The sequence below is a fragment of the Urocampus carinirostris genome, chromosome 16, assembly GCF_059441175.1.
Source record: "Urocampus carinirostris isolate Australia breed hairy pipefish chromosome 16, RoL_Ucar_1.0, whole genome shotgun sequence".
NCBI lineage: Eukaryota > Metazoa > Chordata > Actinopteri > Syngnathiformes > Syngnathidae > Urocampus > Urocampus carinirostris.
The window spans coordinates 35804365-35826105 of NC_142364.1; the positions used below are offsets into that span (position 1 = coordinate 35804365).

The 21741-nt window shown below is 39.5% G+C and overlaps 1 protein-coding gene and 1 long non-coding RNA gene across 2 annotated transcripts; one reads left to right on the forward strand and one right to left on the reverse strand.

The window, feature by feature from the left end:
* Positions 1 to 338: 338 nt before the first annotated feature.
* On the forward strand, positions 339 to 5149 carry LOC148351209 (uncharacterized). Its single transcript, XR_015853052.1, has 2 exons — positions 339 to 2965; positions 3350 to 5149. It is a non-coding gene; the product is annotated as an uncharacterized LOC148351209 (long non-coding RNA).
* An 859-nt stretch (positions 5150 to 6008) lies between these two features.
* Positions 6009 to 21390, reverse strand: psmb7 (proteasome 20S subunit beta 7). Its single transcript, XM_088356139.1, has 8 exons — positions 21180 to 21390; positions 15822 to 15915; positions 14026 to 14123; positions 11591 to 11731; positions 11359 to 11474; positions 7649 to 7707; positions 7404 to 7555; positions 6009 to 6214 (listed from the first exon to the last, which is right to left on the reverse strand). Exons 1-8 carry the CDS (start codon positions 21239 to 21241, stop codon positions 6103 to 6105), a joined length of 834 nt encoding a protein of 277 aa, XP_088212265.1. The 5' UTR covers positions 21242 to 21390; the 3' UTR covers positions 6009 to 6102.
* Between the last annotated feature and the right edge of the window lie 351 nt (positions 21391 to 21741).

The window sequence follows — 21741 nt, forward strand, 5'->3', positions numbered from 1 at the left end:
TGTCACTTCACTATTTTTCATTGCATTATTATCAGTGTTATGCATGTAGAAAAAAATAGTTATAGTTACTAACTACCTATCCAAAAATTACAGTAAATATGCCGCTCTAAAGTAAAAGTAACAATTTACCAGGAAGCAACTATTTTCGTTACTTTAAAAATATGTTGTTTGTCAAAGCCTTTGTAATTTTCTGAACAGTATTCAAGTGAGTTAAATAGACAAAAACAACCCGGTAGTGTTATAGAACCTTGTAATATTTATTGCACCTTGCCAGCAACAGATTCATCCTACACTTGAAGTGCGACATAAATAAACAGTAAACAATATAATATAACGACATCAGCGGTAAACATTAATAAGCGAGTTTTTAAAAAAAATCACTTGAATGGTCTGTTGTAAATTGGGAATGATTTCTCTTTTCAGAGAAACGGCTTTTTAAGCTTGCTTCACAAAAAAAGGCATCTCTTTCGGCTTCTAAATTGCTTTTAAGATTGTTTTCGTTGTTTAATCCATGTTATCATTAATTTTGTAATATTCTGATCGAATTGAAAAGGGGAAAATCAGGCAAAATTAACTTAATTTTTAACACTGAAAAACAAATTAAAATATATATAAATCTACAAAAAAAGATAAAATACAAAACAATTTTAACCTTTTACTTAACCACTTCAAGACCGAGGGGGCTCTGGCGAACTGACTACCCAGAAGGCTTTGCGAATTCTCAATATCAACAAACATGCCCGGACAGGAACCGCACAAATGTAAGTAGTTTTCCACAACCACGCATGTATTTGCAACAAAATGTATTGAGATATCTTAGTTAGACGTAAATGCAATAGAAAATCGTATGTTCGCGTTAAAACATGAACATTGTAAAATCGCTACTTTACGAAGTGCACAAATCTACCAAGGGAGCTGGCAAAAAAAAATCTTCACGCTACAAACTGTAAAGTAGGTTAACTGTGCAGAAAATCACGGTTCAGCCTATCCCTGTTTGTATCTTAAACGAGTGGTGCTTTTACATCTACATGGCCAGTCGCTAAAGGAGCATAGTCAGAATACCGTTCTGGACATAAGCGCTTGTTTACTGCACACAATTTCGGGTGTCGTGTTTTATTTACAATATGATTCTTTCATGTGAGATCAGAAATCATTAGTTTTCATCATGCATTATGAGTAATGTCTCCGAATTTCACGTGGAAATACAGTTGAAACAAATTACTATCACATAGTCCACTGCCTTCTCTGTAAACACATATTAAGTAAACTAATTACCTTCTCAAAATGTTGTCCAAATGTGGAGACAATTCTAAAGCATATGTGATGCTGGCCAATAGAAGGCTCATACAGCCATAAGAATAACATGTCAATTTTGTGTATCTATTCACTATCAAATAATTATCCAGAACACATCCTATAATTTCCTGTCTCACATCAACTTGTTGAGCATCCTATACACAGTTGTTTTTGTACAATACATCAGCATTAAGTAATTCTTGTTTTTTCCACCCAACCTAAAGGCCAATGTAGAACGTCCCGTGGAACAGCTGGTCACCATCACAGCTACCACGCCATCCACACCACCGGGCACGTCGTTGGCATTTTCTAATCCGGCGCCAAACCCCAAATCACCCAGAAAAAAAAGGAAGCACGATACATTCCTGTACTTGTTGAAAGCGGAGTCTGCCGGAGTGAGGAAAAGGCTCGAAGAAACTGTGGCCAAAACTGAGCGGTTCCCGTCCTTTTTGGGAAGCTCGTGGACAAATTTCCAGAACAGTGACATCTCTGCAATGTTTCCCTTTGTTTTATAAAAGGAAAATACTTTTTTTTATTAAGAATTCAATGAAGTTCCAGTTTGTGTTTTCCAGCTTTATGGAAGTATTGGTATATTTTTGTTAAAATTTGTGACACATTATTTATTTACTATTATGTATTTTGGCCCAATGTGAGTTTGTTTTTCTGAAAGTAAACTATTATTTAAGCTGGAGTGATTTGTAGTTGTTTTCTGTCCAACAGTCACATAGTTCACACACAGTATCTCACATCATTATGAAATAAACCACCAAGGTGTTACTCAAAACGAAGATGTTTATTGAATAGTAATTCAGAAAAGCACATAATGCAAATGTGGGTCTGACTTCCAGAGCCTAAAATATGGTTTTTGGGCAATTTATTCCATATTAACTGTGGACAATTCTTTGTGCGGTGGACCTGGGAACCCTGAAGACCCGTGACACCACACGGTAGGACAGACCGTGGGCCAGCCAGTATAGGTAGATCAGGACCTCCAGCCATGGCCCTGTTCTCTCTTTAGCAGCTCCTGCAGGGCCCACATAACCTTCTTGCTCAACCTTAAGTCCTGAATGAGTTCTGACTCCACATCCAACCATAAGCACAGGATGGGAACATTCCTGTCCAACCTGTCCACGCTTATGGGACAGCCACTCTGGAACACAATAGATAACAATTTAGACATAAATGTGGGCATAGAAAAGAAAAAGACCGCTTTAACTGTGATGTAAGCATCATGAAAAAATGTTGAAATGACCTTTTTTATATCCAATGACAACTCTTTTGAATTAAATTCCTTATGAACTAAGGTTTTTGGGTCGTACAGGGAAGTTTGGTGACGATATTATGTCAGCTTAAGAGTCAGGTGGACTGTTCTTGTGTTTGTTTACTTTTCGTCATGTCACACGTTCAAGACCCCTACTATATGTCATAAAATGGCATTAAGATACTAATAAGTAGATTACCATTTCTGTCTACACAAACATAGGGTATAATGTGAACGTGCGTTGTATGTTAACCCTTACTGTATTTGACCGAACGGGTCATTTTTTTAATGAGTGTACGTACCTTGTAAAGATGAATCAGCGCTACATAGCGCCGAAGCTGTCTTCAGTATAGCACATTTCTCCTCCGTTGATTGGAGGCACGGAAAAGATGAGCTTTCAGGCAATCGGTAATAACACAGCTGTAGCAGGCATTTTTAACGTTGCACGAAGTCTCCAACTGACACACCACAGGTTGAGACTCGAGTTGTTTACATGTGACGTAGACCAATACGTCACTGAGCTCTACAGCCAATTAATATTACCGCCATCTCCTGGACAGGGGTGGAACCTTGCAAGTCTTGTCCAAACCATCTCCACTTTGCACTCCACTCGCGGAGGGCACTCCTCTATCGAGGGACCTCACTGGAGGGTTCTCAGGGCCAAGTGAGAGGAATGGGATTGGGCCCTATTAGCTAATTTGAACTTGCTCCTGGTCCTCTTAAGATGTAACTTAAAGGTTTTTATAGAAACGTACAAATGTTTGCACTTATCTCCCCTTTGTTCCTGCACAGAGCCTCTGCCCGGAAAAGGCTGGGCAAGAGCCAAGAAGAAATCTGCAGGTTCAAGAAGATTCTCCATTTGGGCCCCGGTGCTGTGGAATGCCCTGCCTCTGAAAATACGATCTGCAACCTCAGGGGAAGTTTTTAAATCTAAACTTAAGACACACTTCTATTCTATGGCCTATGATTATGATCTTACTTTTTTCTGTCCTTCTGGCTCCCCTGTTTGTGGTGAAATAAGGGAGAACAATGAATCAAGATGAGTCAGCAGACCAGCACCTGGACCTGAATCATGTCAAAGTCTGCATCGACCAGCCGACTGAGAGGCGAATCTGCGTCGTTGCTTTCATGGACTTTTTAGACATTTTTTAAATATAAACTACCGTAAAATTCCGGACTATAGAGCTATGGAGCGCACTTAATTATAAGCCGCACCCACCACTTTTAAGAGGAAAAACAATTTTGTACTTACACAAGCCTCACCTGTATATAAGCCGCATGCGCCCACATTGAAAAATGTAACACAAACACAAAATTAACCCAAATCCGACTCTAAGTCCCGCGATTGAAACTGAATGTCCCTTCATTAAAGTACACAGTCCAAAATTCACAGCTGGCAAAATGAACAGAAAATGGTACTGGTACTTAAGGTTTGATGCAGACCTGCAGAGTCCGGGTCCCGTTGAAAGTAATCCAAGGAAAAAGTGTATTTCCAAAGGTATGGGTGGGAAAAATATAAATCCACTATTGTCCGCCGTGTCCACAAACACGTCTCAAGTTTACTCCACTTCCCGTCAGCCCTCGTGGTTTTCGCCCCTTCTTTTTGATTCGCCCGTGCAAAACATATCAGAATAAGTCTCTAAAATGAATACATAACAAAAATATACAGTTGCAAATACATATTATACATGGGTACACATATTTACAAAGAAAGACTGTACACCGAGAGTTTTCAAAGCTTTAATAATAATATAACTTTCATCCCAAACAGTGCCTGTGACAGGTAGCAACGCTAGTAACACGCTCGCAACACTTTAAATGGGTCTGGTAAAAAATTACCGTACTTGTAAAAATCCCGGTAAACCGTCCTCATTTTCCTCCTTAGAACTGAAGCCATCAAAGTCGTCTTCCTCAGTATCGGAAAGAAACTTTGTCATATAGATGTCGTCCCACGCTCCCGGAGCCGGACTCGCGCTGTCACTGGAACTTTCATCCACTCCTGATTCTGTGCCCTCCTCTCCGTCACGCAGCAGACCGGCTTTTCGGAATGCGTTGGTGATGGTGGATTTTTTGATGCTGCCCCACACTGTCAGGATCCACTGGCAGACTTGCGAAAAAGTTGCCTTTCGCATGCGGCCAGTTTTAGTGCAAGATTTCTCGCCGCTAGTCAAGCCAAGAAGTTGCAGTCTTCCTCAGCGCATATATTCCACCGGTCTAAATCTCACCTTTTGTACTTGAGCGCCGCTGGCGGCCATTAGTAAAATTACATAAATTGGCCGCATCACAGAATAAGCCGCAGGGTTGAACGTTTGGGAAAAAAGTAGAGGCTTATAGTCCGGAATTTACGGTACTTTATTTGATGTTCAATATTTTTTGTGTATAGTTACACATCTATTGCAGCCTCATCTTCTGGAAGGAGGATTAACCATTTGTGTGGTCCCTTCTCAAAGTTAATTTTCTTCATGTTGAGCTTGAGTTTTTCCATGCCCATTTGTCGATTTCAGATCAGGGGATTGTGTAATTGTAGTCTGTGTGCAGTCCTTTAAAACAATATGTAATTAAGGTTTATCATATAAATGTGACTTGACTCACCACACTGATTTGTTGCAAATGCTTATTAACACTTTATAACCTCTGTAGGTTTTAGATTAGGGGATGGCGTAACAGTCTGTAGTTTGCAATATTTTGTGGTCTTTGCAGCCCTTTGAACTCTTTGATTACAGGTTATATAAATAAACATGACTTGACTATTTTGACATATTGATTTAGAAAGCTTCAGTTTCTCCATCACTGGTTTCCTCTATTTTTTGCCTTTCAAGGTTGAGTCATGTTCATGTTTGTATAGCCCATAATCACAGGAACTCTCAAAGCACTGTATGTAATTGGTGTACAGTAGTGGTATTTTTATAATATTTAAGAAGTCATTTTTTTCAGGAATCAAGGAAAATTATGAGGGCCCGTTTGTAAGCACTAAATTCGGTATTCAGTTTTGTGTTCAATTTTTATTGGTTTTGTAATTATATCGTATTTGATATATATGGTCAAATTTAGTGGATTTTTTGTAGTATACCTGTAGCATTATATCATTGCATATTTTGTAATATATATGTGTTCATATTTTTGGGGGGTATTTTAGCTTTACCTTAGTGTTTATAGTTTGCTTAAGTATTTCCCTTGTAGTATTTAAAGTAGTAACTTTGTAATTTCACTGTTGTATTTTTGTAAAATTTCTGTAGCCCATACAGCCCTTTGATATTTCAAATGTTAAGGGACTCACAAAAAAATGCCTGGAAATCTCACACACAAGCATTTCCTGGCGGATTCAGCTGAGTGAGAAAGGTGTGTTTTTTTTTAGTTTATGCGATATTTATGGGCTTGATCCAAAATTGACTTTCAGCGAAGGAATGCCATGCCGTGTTGTGACAACGTTGATGGGAATTCTCACAAACGGTTTGTTAAAAGAGAAGAAACAAGAAAGCTGCATTTATTGACGTAGCCTAAAGTGTTCCATTCAACTTTGCAAAATAAAGTGTACAAAAATGAGTCTAGGAAGTATCCATAGTTTGAACACTTTCTTCCATCACATCCAGGTTCAGTGGTGTCACCAGCTTCTTCAAGACACCCGTGGTCCCCCTTTTGTACTTGTAGTCACCGGTTCTAAAGGGGCAAAGCACGGTAAATGTACAACAAAAGAAAACTCAAATACAGTGATCTTTTATGTCGTTGCGGTCACGTTCCAAAAGAGTACCACGATAGTCAAAACCCGCTAAATAGAAACATTTATTTATTGGATTTCAGTAACTTAATATATACGTAAGTAAAAAAATAACTATCTGCAAATAAACACAGCATTTAGAGTTGAAATGAAAAAAAACTGTTCTTTATTGTAATTCGACATCAGCACAACCAAATTGGAGAGCCACAGCAGCAAATTGATCTCACGAATGGTTAAAGAGAGATTGCAATACTGAGGTCAAAAATTTATATATTGTGACTTATTTTCCCAAATAAAATGCTACGTTTGAAACGACCAGTTCACAATGACCCGCCTAGATAGTGTATGTTAGGAAAGTAAATTACAAAAATGCTAATACAAATAATGAAACTTTTCAGATTTTTTTAGGTTTCTTTGTATTAACTAAATAATTATTAATATTGTACCCTGCAGCATGGCAATAATATAAATACAGTATTTATTTCTGCACAAAGCAAACATTTTCGTAGGCTATACAGAAGTTTGTGTCCGCATTATGCACAAGGTTGTTTTTGTGCAATGATTGATTAGTAGAAAAATATCACTGACCACAATCACAAAACAATGGATGCAATGGGATTCGAACCCTGGTCGTAGTAGTGAGTGAACCCAATCCTTATCATATTACATATGAAAATATAGTCAGGTGCGGGTTGTGCGACTGGGAGGTTACTGGTTCGAGCCTCGGCTGGGTCATATCCAAGACAACATTGGTACCCATTGCCTCCCTGCTTGGTGCTCAGCATTAGGGGGTTTGGTCACCTCATGACTCCCAACGAGATGTTGCAACACATCAGTTGGGTTGAGCGAGGGGGCTGGGAATCCCCTCTGTTCAATCTCCCAGAAAGAGTCAAAAATGAATGTGTTCTTGACTCTACCCACCTCCCGCTAGGAGGATATGGCTCCAATATATACATATGAAATAGAGAAAAATGTGTATAATATATATATATATATATATATATATATATTTGGGAGTGGCTTATAGTCAGGTGCAGCTTATAGTCTGGAAATTACAGTGAATCCAACATGCCATAAGATCATAACTCAGAAAAGAATACATAACTCCGGCGAGAATTTTTTAGTTCTGACCTGGAACCTTTCATGTTGGCTTCATCATGTGGTCGGATGTAGTCCACCGTGTCGCTGGCGATCACACACAGATCGATGTTGCTGCCAGAACCAAGGTCATTAAATATTCCTGCAGCAATGGCATCACGCACAAGTGCCTTAGCCTCTTCCACCTTAAAAAAATTAAAAATTAAATCAAACATACAACAAAAATCTATTTGTTCGTTTTATATGGGGTTATCTTACTCCTGTTTGACTTGACTTACCTCCATACCAGGTTTGTATCGGTCTTCAAAAACTGCCATGGCAGCAAGGGATCCAGATCCTTGAGAAGAGAACACGAAGGTGTTTAGTTTTTAAGGGATTGGTTGAGTACAAAAAACTTAGCTAAAGGGACAAAAACGATAAACTAGACAATTCCTGCAGCAATTTTTCAAGTTGGGGCTGGGCACTGAGGAAATGGGACTTTGTGCTGCAGTCTCATAGAAGTATTATTCATTCAGGGGAAGTAAACGGAAAACAGTTGGCATTTTGTTGTTTGTATGACTAAATAACATGACTCAATGGCATCTGCTCATATCTACCAGTTGGTATCTACCCTCCGCATCCAGTTGCTTGTGGTAATGGAACACACAAGTGCTTTGGAAGGTTTTGTCATGAATGGCTGTTGTGGCAGGCATGCGTGAACTTTGGAGCTAGAGTACCACATTAGGAGAAGGACCCTAATCCAACAGTTATATGTATAGGATTATAACGCACCTCAACCTCGCTGAAAACTTATATTTAGGGATGCTGGAACTGAGGTTCAGCATTACATTTCTGCTTCTCTCACATCATGTAGTAGTGATTGCGTCCTCAAGCCCACATCTTTAATTGGAGCAGACTTTGGTTTTTACCCCGTATTCAAGACACAAAACACATGACTTAAGGCAAACTCCCTTCTACATACAAGGACTCATTTTCCACAGCCAGGATAAAAACTGTTTTGTTTCGACTTCTTCACGAACATCCTTTTCCAGTACCCTTGAATGGACCTCACCGGGGAAGGATGGGAGGTGTGATTATCCAATAGTTGGAACACACTCACTCACTCACTCACTCACTAGTACCCTTGAAGAGACCTTACCAGGGAAAATTGGCATTGGGATTACCTTTAAGTTGGAACAGACACTGGTCCACCAACTTAAAGTAATAATTGACCCCCTTTAGTCTACCAATCCAGAAGTAATGTTCCCAATGTCCAAACAATGTTGCTGAGGCCTATCAAGTCCTACACCATCTAGATCAGGGGTGTCAAACTCATTTAAGCTCGGGGGTCACACGATAGAACAAACATTCTCTCGGGGGCCGGTTTAGTAGATTAGAGAGACTGAAAAAAAGTGAGAGAGAAAGAAATAAGAGAAAGATAGGGAGAGAAAGGTAGAGAGGGTGAGACAAAAAAGAGAAAGAGAGAGAGAGAGTGTGAGAAACAAAGGATAAAAACAGAAATAGTGAGAGAGGGGGAAAGAAAGTGAAAGAATGAAATCCAAAGCGAAATAGAAAGAGAAAAAGAGGAGGGAAGGAGAGAAAGGGGAAAGCAAGAGAGAGAAAGAGAGTAAAGGAAAAGAGAGCGCAAAATAAGGTAAAAAGACAGAGCGAGAAAGAGACAAAAAGGAACAGAGATAGCTAGAGAAAATGTGGGGAGAGAAAGAGAAATTAGAGAGAGAAATACAAGTGCAGCGTTTGCGAGAGGCACCTGGCTTTGGCAACATCAAGTGGACCTATTTCAACCTACAGCTCTCTTTCTCTTGCGCTTCTTTGAGCGTTGTCTTGTGGGCCGGTTCCAATCCCCTTGCGGGCCTGATCCGGCCCGCAGGCCGCCTGTCTGACATCTGTGATCTCGATCATTCATGAACTGCCTTGCAATGAGGTACTTTTTTTACCCAAGCGTGAAGCACATTGTAAAGCACTTTGGGAGGTTTTCATTGACATGAAAAGCGCTATGTAAATGCAGACCATTAACCACCTTGATAACTGCAAAGATAAAAAAAAACCCCACCAGACGTGTTGGTGGAATGAGGTCATCGAAGTATTACACCCACTATTTCGCAATGCCCGGTTAAGGTCAGCAGCACCCCATCTCAACTATACACAGTACATGACAATGGTAAACTGCATTCCTCTCCTGGGGTAGTTGAATGGTGGACCAGTTTTCCTCAAAGCTGTCTGGACTAATATTGCACACCATCCTAAGGGGTCTTTGAACTGTGCTGTGTCTGGCTCACACCTAGGACCTGTTTGTCATGGGTGACCCTGTTAAGGCCCTACAGCCGCTACCTTTTCCCCAATTGTTCAGCTCTGCGGCTTATTCAGTGAAGCGGTCAATCTATAGAATTTTTCTAATGGCCACCAGCGGCGCTGGAGTATTGAAGGTAAGATTAAGACCAGTAGAATATGTGCGTCAAGAAAGACTCCAAACTAAGTTTAAGCATACATTGTCAGTAAAGTTAAGGTACGTTTGGATAATGAGGAAGACGATCTTGATGGCGATAGTTATGAGGAGGAAGTTGAGGACGATCTTCCGTGAATTTCACAATTACGGGATGCTTTGTTTTAACAGGCACGTTTGATACATTGCGAGCGTGATCCTACTAGCGTGTTGGTACCTTTCAAAGGCACGGTTTGGGATGAAAGTTATATTATTAATATCAAAGCTTTGGAAACTCGGTGTACCGTCTTTCTTCGTAAATATGTGTAACCATGTATAATATGTATTTACAACTGTATATTTTTGTAATGTATTTATTTTAGAGATTTATTCTGTTATGTGTTCTACGGACGAATCAAAAAGAAGGGGCGGAGCAAACGCGGGCTGATGGGAATTGGGGTAAAGCTGAGTTACCAGTAGATCTGTTTGTTGTCGCAGCGGACAATAGTTTTATATATATATATATATATATATTTTTTTTTTCCCCCACCCTTAACTTTGGAAATATACATTTTGTTTCCTTGGATTACTTTCAACGGGACTTTCAAAAGTCCGGACTTTACAAGTCTGCATCATACGTTAATTACGGGTATCATTTTCCATTTATGATGCCAACTGTGGTTCCAAAATTGTGTACCGTTTATGCAGTTACAATCATGGAACTTACAGCCTGGTCTGAGTTAAACTTGATTGTGTCACAAGTATTAAAGTGGGCGCACGCGGCTTATACATGGGTGCGGCTTGTGTAAAAACAAAAGTGGCAAATCACCTAAAAAGTGGTGGGTGCGGCTTATAATCAGGTGCGCTCTATAGTGTGGAATTTACGGTAATGTATTGCTGCTAGCACACAATTTGTGACATTTTGAGCTGTTCTATGATAGAATCATGGGATGCCTCCAAACCCTACGCAATTACTAACTACCAAATAACTCTGAGCATAATGTTTTATTACTATTGAGAATATCTCATCCAGCCATTATCTGCACCGCTTATCCTTAGTAGGGGTGCTGGAGCCCATCCCAGCTATCTTCGGGCAGGTGGCAGGGGACACCCTGAGCTGGTTGCCAGCAACTCATTCACACCTAAGAACAATTTGGACCGGCCAAATAACCTGACATGCATGTTTTTTGAATGTTGGAGGAAACCAGAAACCCTCGAAAAAACCCACACAAGCACAGAGAGAACATGCAAACTCTGCACAGGAAGTCTGTTTGATGGATTTGAACCCATGACCTCAGAACTGTGTGACCAGTAGGGGGTGGTGTGGCTTCACATGACAACGCCATAATGATTAGCCACCAGAGCAGGGGTGTCGGCCAGATTTTCACACGTGGTCTATAGAGTTTGACTGCCAAGTGACAAGGCAATTTCAACAATGTCAAGCATTTAAGGATTTCCAGCACTTGTACAAATCCTGTTTGGATTTAAAGCCGCAGTGTTTAAAAGGTAGCAAAAAAAAGTAGTGGCTTGTAGTCGCAATTTACTGTAACTGTAAAAAGTGCCACTGACCCATGGTGACATACGGAAGCTTGTCAGTGGAGCCATGAGGGTAGATGCTGTAAAGATGAGGACCGTTACAGTCCACTCCACCAAGGACAAGCGCAGCACCAATGTAGCCCTGATACCTAAGGGAGAATACCAACATTTCGATTTATGATTGGGTTATAATATAAACTGGATTGAGAATTAATAGAAATTAAACTAGATGATACTGCTAACTAATAAGACAGATAAAGCGTACCTGAAAAGCATTTGCTTGAACATGCGGTTAGCTGTGGCCACACGTGGCAGTCTGCCTGTAGAAAGAGCGTGCAACTCCAGATTGGAGGAAATGATCTGAGTGGTCATTTCAGTGTCTGCAGCCGTTCCTGCTCCACAACAGCTGCATAATACAAATAGTTATTATCCAGCAGGCTGCACTTGATATTCATCTCAAATTTGACGAAGTATGGTGGAAAAGGCTAAGAATCTCTTCCCAATGAAGGTGATTTTTTAAAAGGTCCTAATTCATCAAATGCGTTTCTTCTCCCACTGTTTTAGGATCTACCACCAGCATAACACAGTATTCCCTCAATGTATCCAAGTTTACTTTTCGCAGTTTTGTTACTTTCCGGATTTTCATTGTGCAGTGTTTCTGGATTCTGATCGGAGTTACCTCACCCCTTAAATCCCCTGTTGGACTGTAGTCAATAACATCGCAGCAAAATTGGCACCCATGTAAAACAGTTTAATAAACTTACATTGAGTACACACAAATCTTTCAATTTCAAATTTATCTAAAAGCAACAACGCTTTGGACCAAAAAGTCGGGGGAAGATGCTTTCTATCGCCAACAAAGTTTAACCAAAAGCAATTTTTACACCACCTTTTAATCCTTCCAATAACGTCCGCCAAATGGCGACAAAATATTATCTGAAGCAAAAATAATATATTTGAAGCGTTCAGAATTGTTCTTTAATTTTTAATATGCCCTGTTTAACAAAAATTGATAAAAATATACAATATTATATTATAAGTGCTAGGGCTGCATAATTTAGGAAAAAACCCAAATTGACTTTTTTCAGACCTGTATTACAATTTTGATGTGATTTTCCATTTTAAAAGAAAAGTGGATCGCTGTTCTCGTTTTGTTTTCTGTGAGACCGTAAGTGCCATGCAAACCTTGAGATGACGTAATTAGAGACTGAGAGTATACAACTGTAACAAAACAACAACTATACATCTACAAATAAAAACAAACTGCAGTTGAATTCATGGTCATTGTTGTCATCATACAAAAAAATAAACACCCCTATCAGGCTGTATCTCACCAACAAGGTATGCATTACCCATGAAAAGAATGACCTGGAGCTACAACTGGGAAATCACAACACTTGTGACTACAGACGCTGCCCTACTTACGAACAAGATAGATTCCGGACGATCATTCGTAAGCTGATACAGTGCTATATTTGTGTGTTTCAGGTTTGTATAAAAGCAGCATGGCGGCGCAGTGGTTAGCGCTTGTGCGGCACAGTTCACGGAGTTTGTATGTTCTCCCCGTGCTTGGGTGGTTTCCTCCGGGCACTCCGGTTTCCTCCCACGTTCCAAAAACATACATTTCAGGTGAATTGGCCGGTCCAAATTGTCCCTAGGTGTGAATGAGCGAATGAGTTGTCTGTCCCTGTGTGCCCTGCGATTGGCTGGCAACCAGTTCAGGGTGTCCCCTGCCCACTGCCCGGGGATGGCTGGGATGGGCTCCAGCCCCCCCGCGACCCTAATGAGGATAAGCGGTACGGCTAATGAGAGATGAGAGGTTTATACAAGTATGTTTAAGGCCTACATACGTAACCTGTATAGTTTTGTAATAAAAAGCAAAATTTCATAAAATATGCTCTATAAAGATAAATAAAGTTAAATTGAACTTACTTTTGAAAGATGAGCTTCAAGAGGTTCTCCTTCGTGGTGGAGAGTGGATGAAAAAAAAGAAACGGCTTTGCCTCTTCTTTATACTTTACACTAAGCATATTGAATGGATGCACAAGATATAAAACAATAAAAATGTCAAAGTTCTTAGCGCGCTGGAGTATGTTTACACACTAACTAGGAAGGGAAAGCGGATTTCTTCTTCGGGTTGGATAATGGGTGGCCTCTTGCAGCGCCACCACACACGCGGGTAGCCACGGAAAGAAGCACTACAGTAATGTCCCGTACTAGGAAAAAGGGGCACACAATACAGCAATGTCCGGATATTTTTCCACATCCCGAAAAAATTGTTTAAATCTACCGTTTTTCGTAAGTCAAATGGTCGTAAGTAGAGGGGGCGTCTGTATTATATTTTAAATCATCACAGAATCTGGGTCAATCTGAAAATACCAAATGTTAGCACTAGGCAGACTCTCAACCCTCAACTCTTTCTTACACTGAAGGGATAAGCCATCCAATTTTGTTGCACTAATGTAGAATGAAAATGAAGACCAATCACTCAACTGCAATTCTGAGTTCTGTGTTAGTATTTGAAGACCTATAGTTATTTTGTAACAGTCATATATTATATGTTACTGGCATCAAATAAATAAATACAAGTTTCTACCGGGGCTGTGACTATTGCAGGACGTTTTGGAAGGCAACTCCCACGATAAACAAGAGAATACTGTACCTAGATCTACACAAAAAACATGATGGCAAAGAACTTACTAAATATTGGGTGAGATGTAGTGTATCTTTGAACAGTTCTTGTCAGCCACGACCATTCCTTCAGTAGCTCTTGTGTCAGCTCCAAGGACAACTCCATCCTCCAAAAGAGATTAAAGAGGTTTGATCTCAACCTTTCAGACTCACAATGCCTTAAAAGCAGTGAATACAACTTCTATTTAGAGGAGTCAACAGGTATTTCTCCATATAACCCATATTTCTGGATGCATAACACAAAGTTGCACAAGTTCAAAGAAAACCTGGTGTTTTGTTCACAGTCTCTGAATTTGTGTGTATGGACAAAGAGAAAAGTGAGTGTTTTTACAAAGCCCGTTTGATTAATAGTGGGCACACACCAAAATATTTTCCATGTCTTGTACTAAATATAGAGAAATCCTTACAATACTCGAGTTTTGACTACTATATAATAGGCTGGTCACCGCTGTAGTAATCAAGATAAAGAGGCCGTTTTAACAGGTTATAATTTACAACTGCAGTTTTTCATATTATTGTGTACAGCTTTCAACCACAACAAGCTGTGAGTTCACTACAGTTACAATTCTAGAAAATAAATGAACTTTTGTCTTAGCCATTGCATATTGCAGATACATTTACCATAAAAATAGTTTGCAAACAGTCACAATCAAACTTTTTTACATATAAATCACTTCGAGGTCGACAAATTATCCGCACGATATTTGGGAATTTGACGGAAATCTGTATTTTTACTTATTTGATGGGCCGATTATATAGGCTCAAATGCAGCTGAGCATTTTTCTCCCTCTCCTACTTCTACCCTCCACTCCCTCCCCCTCCCTCCTTCCTTGCTACTCACCCCGCACCTTCTGATTGGATAAACGACTGGGGGCAGAGCCACTAAAGCAGAAACTTTCTGGACACGGACTGAGCAGTGTGTAGAAGGTATTAAGTAAATACAGAAACCCCCATGAAAATGTAATTAACATTTAAGCGCTTTGTATATCAAGACTATAACTAACTTCACAATGAACAGGAGAGAAGCGATAAAGCAAAGTAAACTGGGCAGCTCTGCAAACTTCATGCCTGTGACTGTGAATCAAGCCGTTGATGAAATTTTAAAAAGACCGTACCATCGCGAAAAGCGTGTGTGTGTGAGATTAAGAGATAGCTTAAAAAGTGTAGTTAGTTTAAGGAAAGCATGTTCAGGTGGAGACTTATATTAGTTTTATTATAACGTTTGTTTGTCAAGTATGTTTGTGATTGAGAGCATAAAAAAGCACGCTGGAAAGCTGAGTGATTAGCTATTACCATAACATTAGTTCGTCAATTTGGCTCTAAGAAATCTGGGGGGAATTTAAGTTTTAATGTACCTTTATAGAATTTCCTGTGCAGTTAATTTTTGATTTAAAAGAATTTATCTAAACTAACGTGACTAATTATCTTTCGATTGTAAAGTTTCATGGAACTAGTTAAATTTGTATGTACCTTTTTAAAACAGTTCCAATTGAGCCTAATTATATTTGCTTTATTGGTATGTTGTTAATTGAAAGGAAAGAAAAGTTATGATAGTTCTGTTGAAATTTTTATTTATTTAATGTAAACTATTTCAGAGAGATATTAAAGTTGTATTTAAAATTACAACAGTATTAATTGTTTGTTTTTACATCATTAGAAAAGATTTTGTGACAATTTTACATAGTAGCTTTTACATCAAATGAATATCGCCCTCTCCTTTTACAAATAATTGGTATTGGTATCAGCCCTGAAAAAAAACCATCAGTCTATCCCTAATATCAACTGTGCGTAATTTTGCATCTCACCTTGAACACAACACCACAGATAGTAGTTCCTGTTTTACGAGCAGCAGGCAAATAGTAGCCTACTTCAGTTGCTTTTTCTTCCAGGAAGCCATTTCTAAACGACAACAGTAAAAAGAAAAACAAAAAACAAATTTAGCTTTAAAACCAAAATATGCAGGCTCTAGGTACAGATTATAGTATGTTGGACACATCGTCAATACATAAAATTTAACAAATCCTTACATTCGAGGTTAAATGAAATCCCCACACTTGCGACACGACAAGCAGTGCATGGAGACCACCCAACACATTTTGGCGAGTCAATTTACTTGGAGAGTTTGCATTTTTGTTCATGTGGGTTCAACATGACATTCTGCGTTAAATCAGGGATGTTCAACTCAGTTTGTCTCCGGGTCTGGATGCAGAGTTCTGTTCCAGAGATGGGCTGGATAAGTAAAAGTCAACTCCAAATTTTCAGCATTATGCTTTATCATACAGCCTACATTCGTAGCATACAAATTATACTCACAGATAAGGGATCTTTATGAAACACAACAAGACGAGCCAAAAACATTGGGGGAAAACATTTTCATGTACAGGACTGTCTCAGAAAATTAGAATATTGTGATAAAGTTCTTTATTTCCTGTAATGCAATTAAAAAAACAAAAATGTCATACATTCTGGATTCATTACACATCAACTGAACTATTTCAAGCCTTTTATTATTTGAATATTGCGATTTTGGCTTACAGATGAAAAAAACTCAAAAATCCTATCTCAAAATATTAGAATATCATGAAAAAGTATACAAGTAGGCTATTCAACTAATCACCTTAATCATCTAATTAACTTGAAACTTCTCAAAGAGCAGGCTGTTCACAGAGTGCAGTTTCAAAGCATATCCACAAAAAAATGTGGCCGGAAACGCTGCACAACCAAGAGAGATGACCGCAGCCTTAACAAAATTGTGAAAAAGAGCCGCTTCCAGAATTTGGGGGAGCTTCAAAGACAGTGGGCTGAAGCTGGAGTCCAGGTATCAAAAGCCACAGTTCACAGACGTGTCCGGGAAATGGGCTACAATAGCCGTATTCCCATGGTCAAGCCACTTCTGAACTCAAGACAACGGAAGAAGCGTCTGACTTGGGCTATGGAGAAGAAGCACTGGACAGTTGCAGAGTGGTCCAAAGCAAGTTTTGCATTTCATTTGGAAGTCAAGGCGCCAGAGTCTGGAGAGGAGCAAAATCCAAGTTGCTTGAAATCCAGTGTGAAGTTCCCACAGTCAGCAATGGTTTGGGGAGCCATGTCAGCTGCTGGTGTTGGTCCACTGTGTTTCATCAAGTCCAGAGTAAATGCAACTGTGTACCAAGAGATTTTAGAGCACTACATGCTTCCATCTGCTGAAAAGCTCTATGGAGATGAGGATTTCATTTTCCAGCATGATCTGGCACCTGCCCACAGTGCCAAAACCACCAGTAACTGGTGCACTGACCATGGCATCACTGTCCTTGATTGGCCTGCTAATTCCCCTGACCTGAACCCCATCGAGAATTTGTGGGGTATAGTTAAGAAGAAGATGAAAGACACCAGACCTACAAATGCAAATGAGCTGAAGGCCGCTATCGAAGCATCCTGGGCATCAATAACACCTCAGCAATGCCACAGGCTGATTGCCTCCATGCCACGCCGGATTGATGCAGTAATCAATGCAAAAAGATTCCCAACCGAGTACTGAGTGCATCAATGGACATTTTCAAATGTTTGATTTAGTTTTGCTGTTATAAAATTATTTTTTTACTTGGTCTGAGGAAGTATTCTAATATTTTGAGATAGGATTTTTGAGTTTTTTTCAGCTGTAAGCCAAAATCAGCAATATTCAAATAATAAAAGGCTTGAAATAGTTCAGTTGATGTGTAATGAATCCAGAATGTATGATATTTTTGTTTTTTTTAATTGCATTACAGAAAATAAAGAACTTTATCACAATATTCTAATTTTCTGAGACAGTCCTGTATGCATTGAACGTGTTAACTGGTTTATTCTAACAGTTGAGTGAATGGAGTTTTATACCTGAACCAACTCACACAACTATAAAAACTCAACACTGCTCTCTAGGGCCAAAGAGCATTTGGTGACACGGAGGGCAAAACTGTGCATGCGCCGCATCTTCCCTCAAAATAAAACCTGAGACCAACGCCAAGTTGCATCACATATTACAGAGCCCTAAAGGTGTCTTTTTAAAAGCTTGCGGTAAAGAGAAAAGTCCGTGATGAGCAAAGACTATTTCAGGAAAAGTGGGAAGTGCGATATTTCTTTGTTGAGCACAGGGGCGCCAGACTTATTTGCTCTGAAAAAGTTGCAGTACAAAAAGAAAAAAATTGAGACATGATTACACAACTAGACATGCTGAGGAGTAAGAAGAGGAGGAGTAAGAGTAAGGAGATGAGTCACGCTGGCTGCCAGTCTTTAAACATGTTTAATGGGACAACAAGATTTCTTTAAGGAAGCAAACAAAAAGAATAATGCAGAAGTTGAAGCTAGCTATGTCGTCAATTAAATGATTGCTAAAGCTAGAAAAACATTCACAGAGGTCCAGACTGACTTACTTTAGAAGTGCTTTATTTTGGGTTATGTGCTTGAAATGTTTAATTGTTGCCGTGTTTCTCAACAAGTTTGTTTAAAAAAGGCCTGCCGTCACTGCAATCTTGTGGCTTACCCAGTGCTTTCCTTGTGGTAATCTTGATTCAGACCAGCCTCAAAGGCTCTACCCCCAACAACCCCGAGGTCAATCGTGATTGAAACGCCTACTTTTTGATGTTGGTGCAATGTTAAAAGGACACCGGAATATTGGACATGATTACAGAGTGGATTAACACATACTAATCAACTAACAATTATTAATGCTTTGTTGGAGTCTTGGTTGTATCCCTTAGCCATGAGGGTCATAGGAGGACAATTTCCTGTGGTGTCTTGTGCAAGTACAGCCTTGTTCACATTTTTAAGAATTTTGAAAACTGGACCTTAGAATTTTGAATGCCATTTTTAGAATAATTATTTCAAAGACTTTTAAGACTTCTCAAAGATATGCATGAACGCTGTAGGGCAGGGGTGGCCAACCATTCAGCGACTAGGAGCCAATTTTTCGTCTGGGTTACTACAAAGAGCCACATCGTAGTTGACGACGGGGGCGAGTGGATTGTTTTTTCTTCGTTACTAAAAAGCCACATTATACATATGGTACACATAAACAATCTTTTAATCATGTATGCACATATACACAGATCTCTTCTCGGCTAGATCTGATGAAAATAACCACACCAACACGATAACATCAGTAATTCTCAACAGTTAACATTGTGAGCACTGTTCTACACACACAAAAACTCTCAGTTCAAGCATAACATATTTCTCTTACTTTGCTGCTTTGTGAGACTTCTAGCAAAAATAGTTTGAAAATGTGTTAACTCTCCCTTTTCAATATTCGCCTTAAACAGCTTTAGTTTATTAACAAATGCAAACACTTTGCATCAGGTCAATCAGCATTATTAACTTGCAGGGTAAGGTTCACTCTGATCAGGTGGCATACAATGTCGACTAAAAATGCCAGATCAACAATCCACTGAGGTCTGAGAGCTCGGGATAGTCCTTGAACAGTTCTTCCATGAACAGTGGCAGGTCACCTGGAAACTCTTGGTCCAGTTCAGCGAAGAGATTCCTGAATTGCCTGTGGTTTTAGCTCATGTTTGCAGATTAAGTTGACAATTTCCATTACAGGTTTTATGACCTTGTCAAAATTTAGTGATTTAGACACGAGTTGCTCCCTGTGGATGATGCAGTGGAAATCCCTAAAGTCTGGAAATGTTTGATGTGCTTTGCACAGCCTCAAAAGCCCGTTCATGGATCCGATCATGGCTGGCGCTCCATCCGTAGCTATTCCAGTTCGTTTTGGTGTGGCTAGATTTGCTTTTGCAAACACAGCCATCATTGGGTTGTCTTTTAATGGCACAATATCAAGGAGTTCTTCTTTGATCGCACATTGATTTGACACAGACGGCGCAAATATTGCCAACTGAGGCCTGTCTTGTATGTCTCAGCTCTCATCCAATGTCACACTAAAATATTCACATGTTTGAAGGTCAGTGTGCAACTGTGATTCAACGGCTGCATTAATATCGGAAATTCTTCGTTCCATACCGTGGCGAGACGGTTGAAGATGCTCTGTTTTAGTTTGTTGTCTCCAGGAGCTAAGATTTCAAAGGCGTCAATGAGGCATTTTTTTAACGAATCCCCCTTTGTTGTATGGCTTTTTACCCTGTGCTATGTTCCAAGTTTACTGATACGGTCTCCTAGTGTTTCATTTTTATTTATTTTTTAAATGCAAATGTTTTTCTGCTTTGCTTTTCATAGTAAACAACTTTTTCTCACGAAGTTCAGTCCCTCTTGGAAATTCCTGTTCGATGTTCGGGTGGAGTGACCTGGAGTGACGCTGAAAATTTGAAGCTTTGAAATGTGCTAATGCTGCGCTACATATAAAGCAGATAGGCTTGCCATTACGATCAATAAAAAATATATATAAACTCTCCCACTCCGGCAAAAATGTCCTGGTTTCGTCTTCATATTTTCGTTTGTCTGTGCTTTTTTTTACCTGTCATTTAAAGAGGTAATTTCCTGTAAATTGACAATACATTTTGTCAAGCAAACATTTTCTCGTCGCTCGTTTGACGTCACTCATACAGGCTTACATTGTCAGCGTGTCATCTAGCTGTGGGGAAGGCCAATGACAGCGCCGGCTAAACATTTTTGATGCATGTCATGTTACAGCTCCGAATGAGCCACATTAAACTAGTTTATAACAACTCCTATAGAGCCGCATTAAACTAGTTTAAGAGCCGCATGCGGCTCGCAAGCCACAGGATAGCCATCCCTGCTGTAGAGGTTCCACTGTATGGAAATACTACTTCAGAAATACTACAAAATGTACAACAGAAATAATATAAAAATACGTCTATGAAAATACTACAGAAATATTACAAAAAAAAACAATGGAAATACTAATACTTCTGCTAAAACACAACAAACATACCACTACAGTAAAATCACAACATAAATATGACTACAGTAATATTTGCCATAATTGCGGGTATTTTGAAACTAATTCAATGAAACTAGTTCATTTAAAACAAAAACAAATATAACCAGTAGCTGAACGCGGACCGCCATTTAAAAAAAAAACTTGTCTACCCCTGGCTTACAAAGAAAGCTGAGTCATTCCATCGAAAAAAAACACCACCACGATTAAAAATACACGTGGACACAGCCATGAAAATAAATACAGGTTTATGGAGTATATAACGTGGCAATTCTCAGCAACATTCGCTCACCTTTTGCAATTATCGAAGCTGAAGCCGCCAAGAGATGAAATTCTAGATACCAATGTCGCCATTTTCTTTAGCGGAAGTGCTTATAGATTCTTCTTCTTGTAGTTTGTTTCCTCAGGCAATTTGCAGCGTTGAAACGCATTACCGCCATCTACCGAAACTACCGCATTGTCTTAAAAGGCTTGTGAGTCCCATTCTTCGCACTTTCAAATGCAACAGCGAGACTTTTGACCTAGACAAGAAAGATTGACCCTATCACTCCTAGGCTGCGTCCCATTCTTCGCACTTTCACTCGCTATGTGCCCTAGTCACTCGGTTTTGCGCGTTCACATGAAAATGGGGTGTGTCCCGATACTCTCAAGACCGAGGGAGAAGTGCTAGAAGAACTAAATGTAGGCAAAGAAAAGAAAAAGACCGCTTTTACTATGATGTAAGCATCATGAAAAAATGTTGAAATGACCTTTTTTATATCCAATGACAACTCTTTTGAATTAAATTCCTTATGAACTCTGGTTTTTGGGTCGTAAAGGGAAGTTTGGTGACGATATTATGTCAGCTTAAGGGT

What these genes read in the sequence shown, in the direction of transcription:
- psmb7 (XM_088356139.1), bottom strand. Translation starts at nt 21,241, where the DNA reads ATGGCGACATTGGTATCTAGAATTTCATCTCTTGGCGGCTTCAGCTTC. An exon ending in TCTGTGGTGTTGTGTTCAAG is followed by an intron (nt 14,124 to 15,821) that starts GTGAGATGCAAA and finishes TCTCTTTTGGAG; the next exon opens with GATGGAGTTGTCCTTGGAGC. An exon ending in GCTTCCGTATGTCACCATGG is followed by an intron (nt 7,708 to 11,358) that starts GTCAGTGGCACT and finishes TCTCTTCTCAAG; the next exon opens with GATCTGGATCCCTTGCTGCC.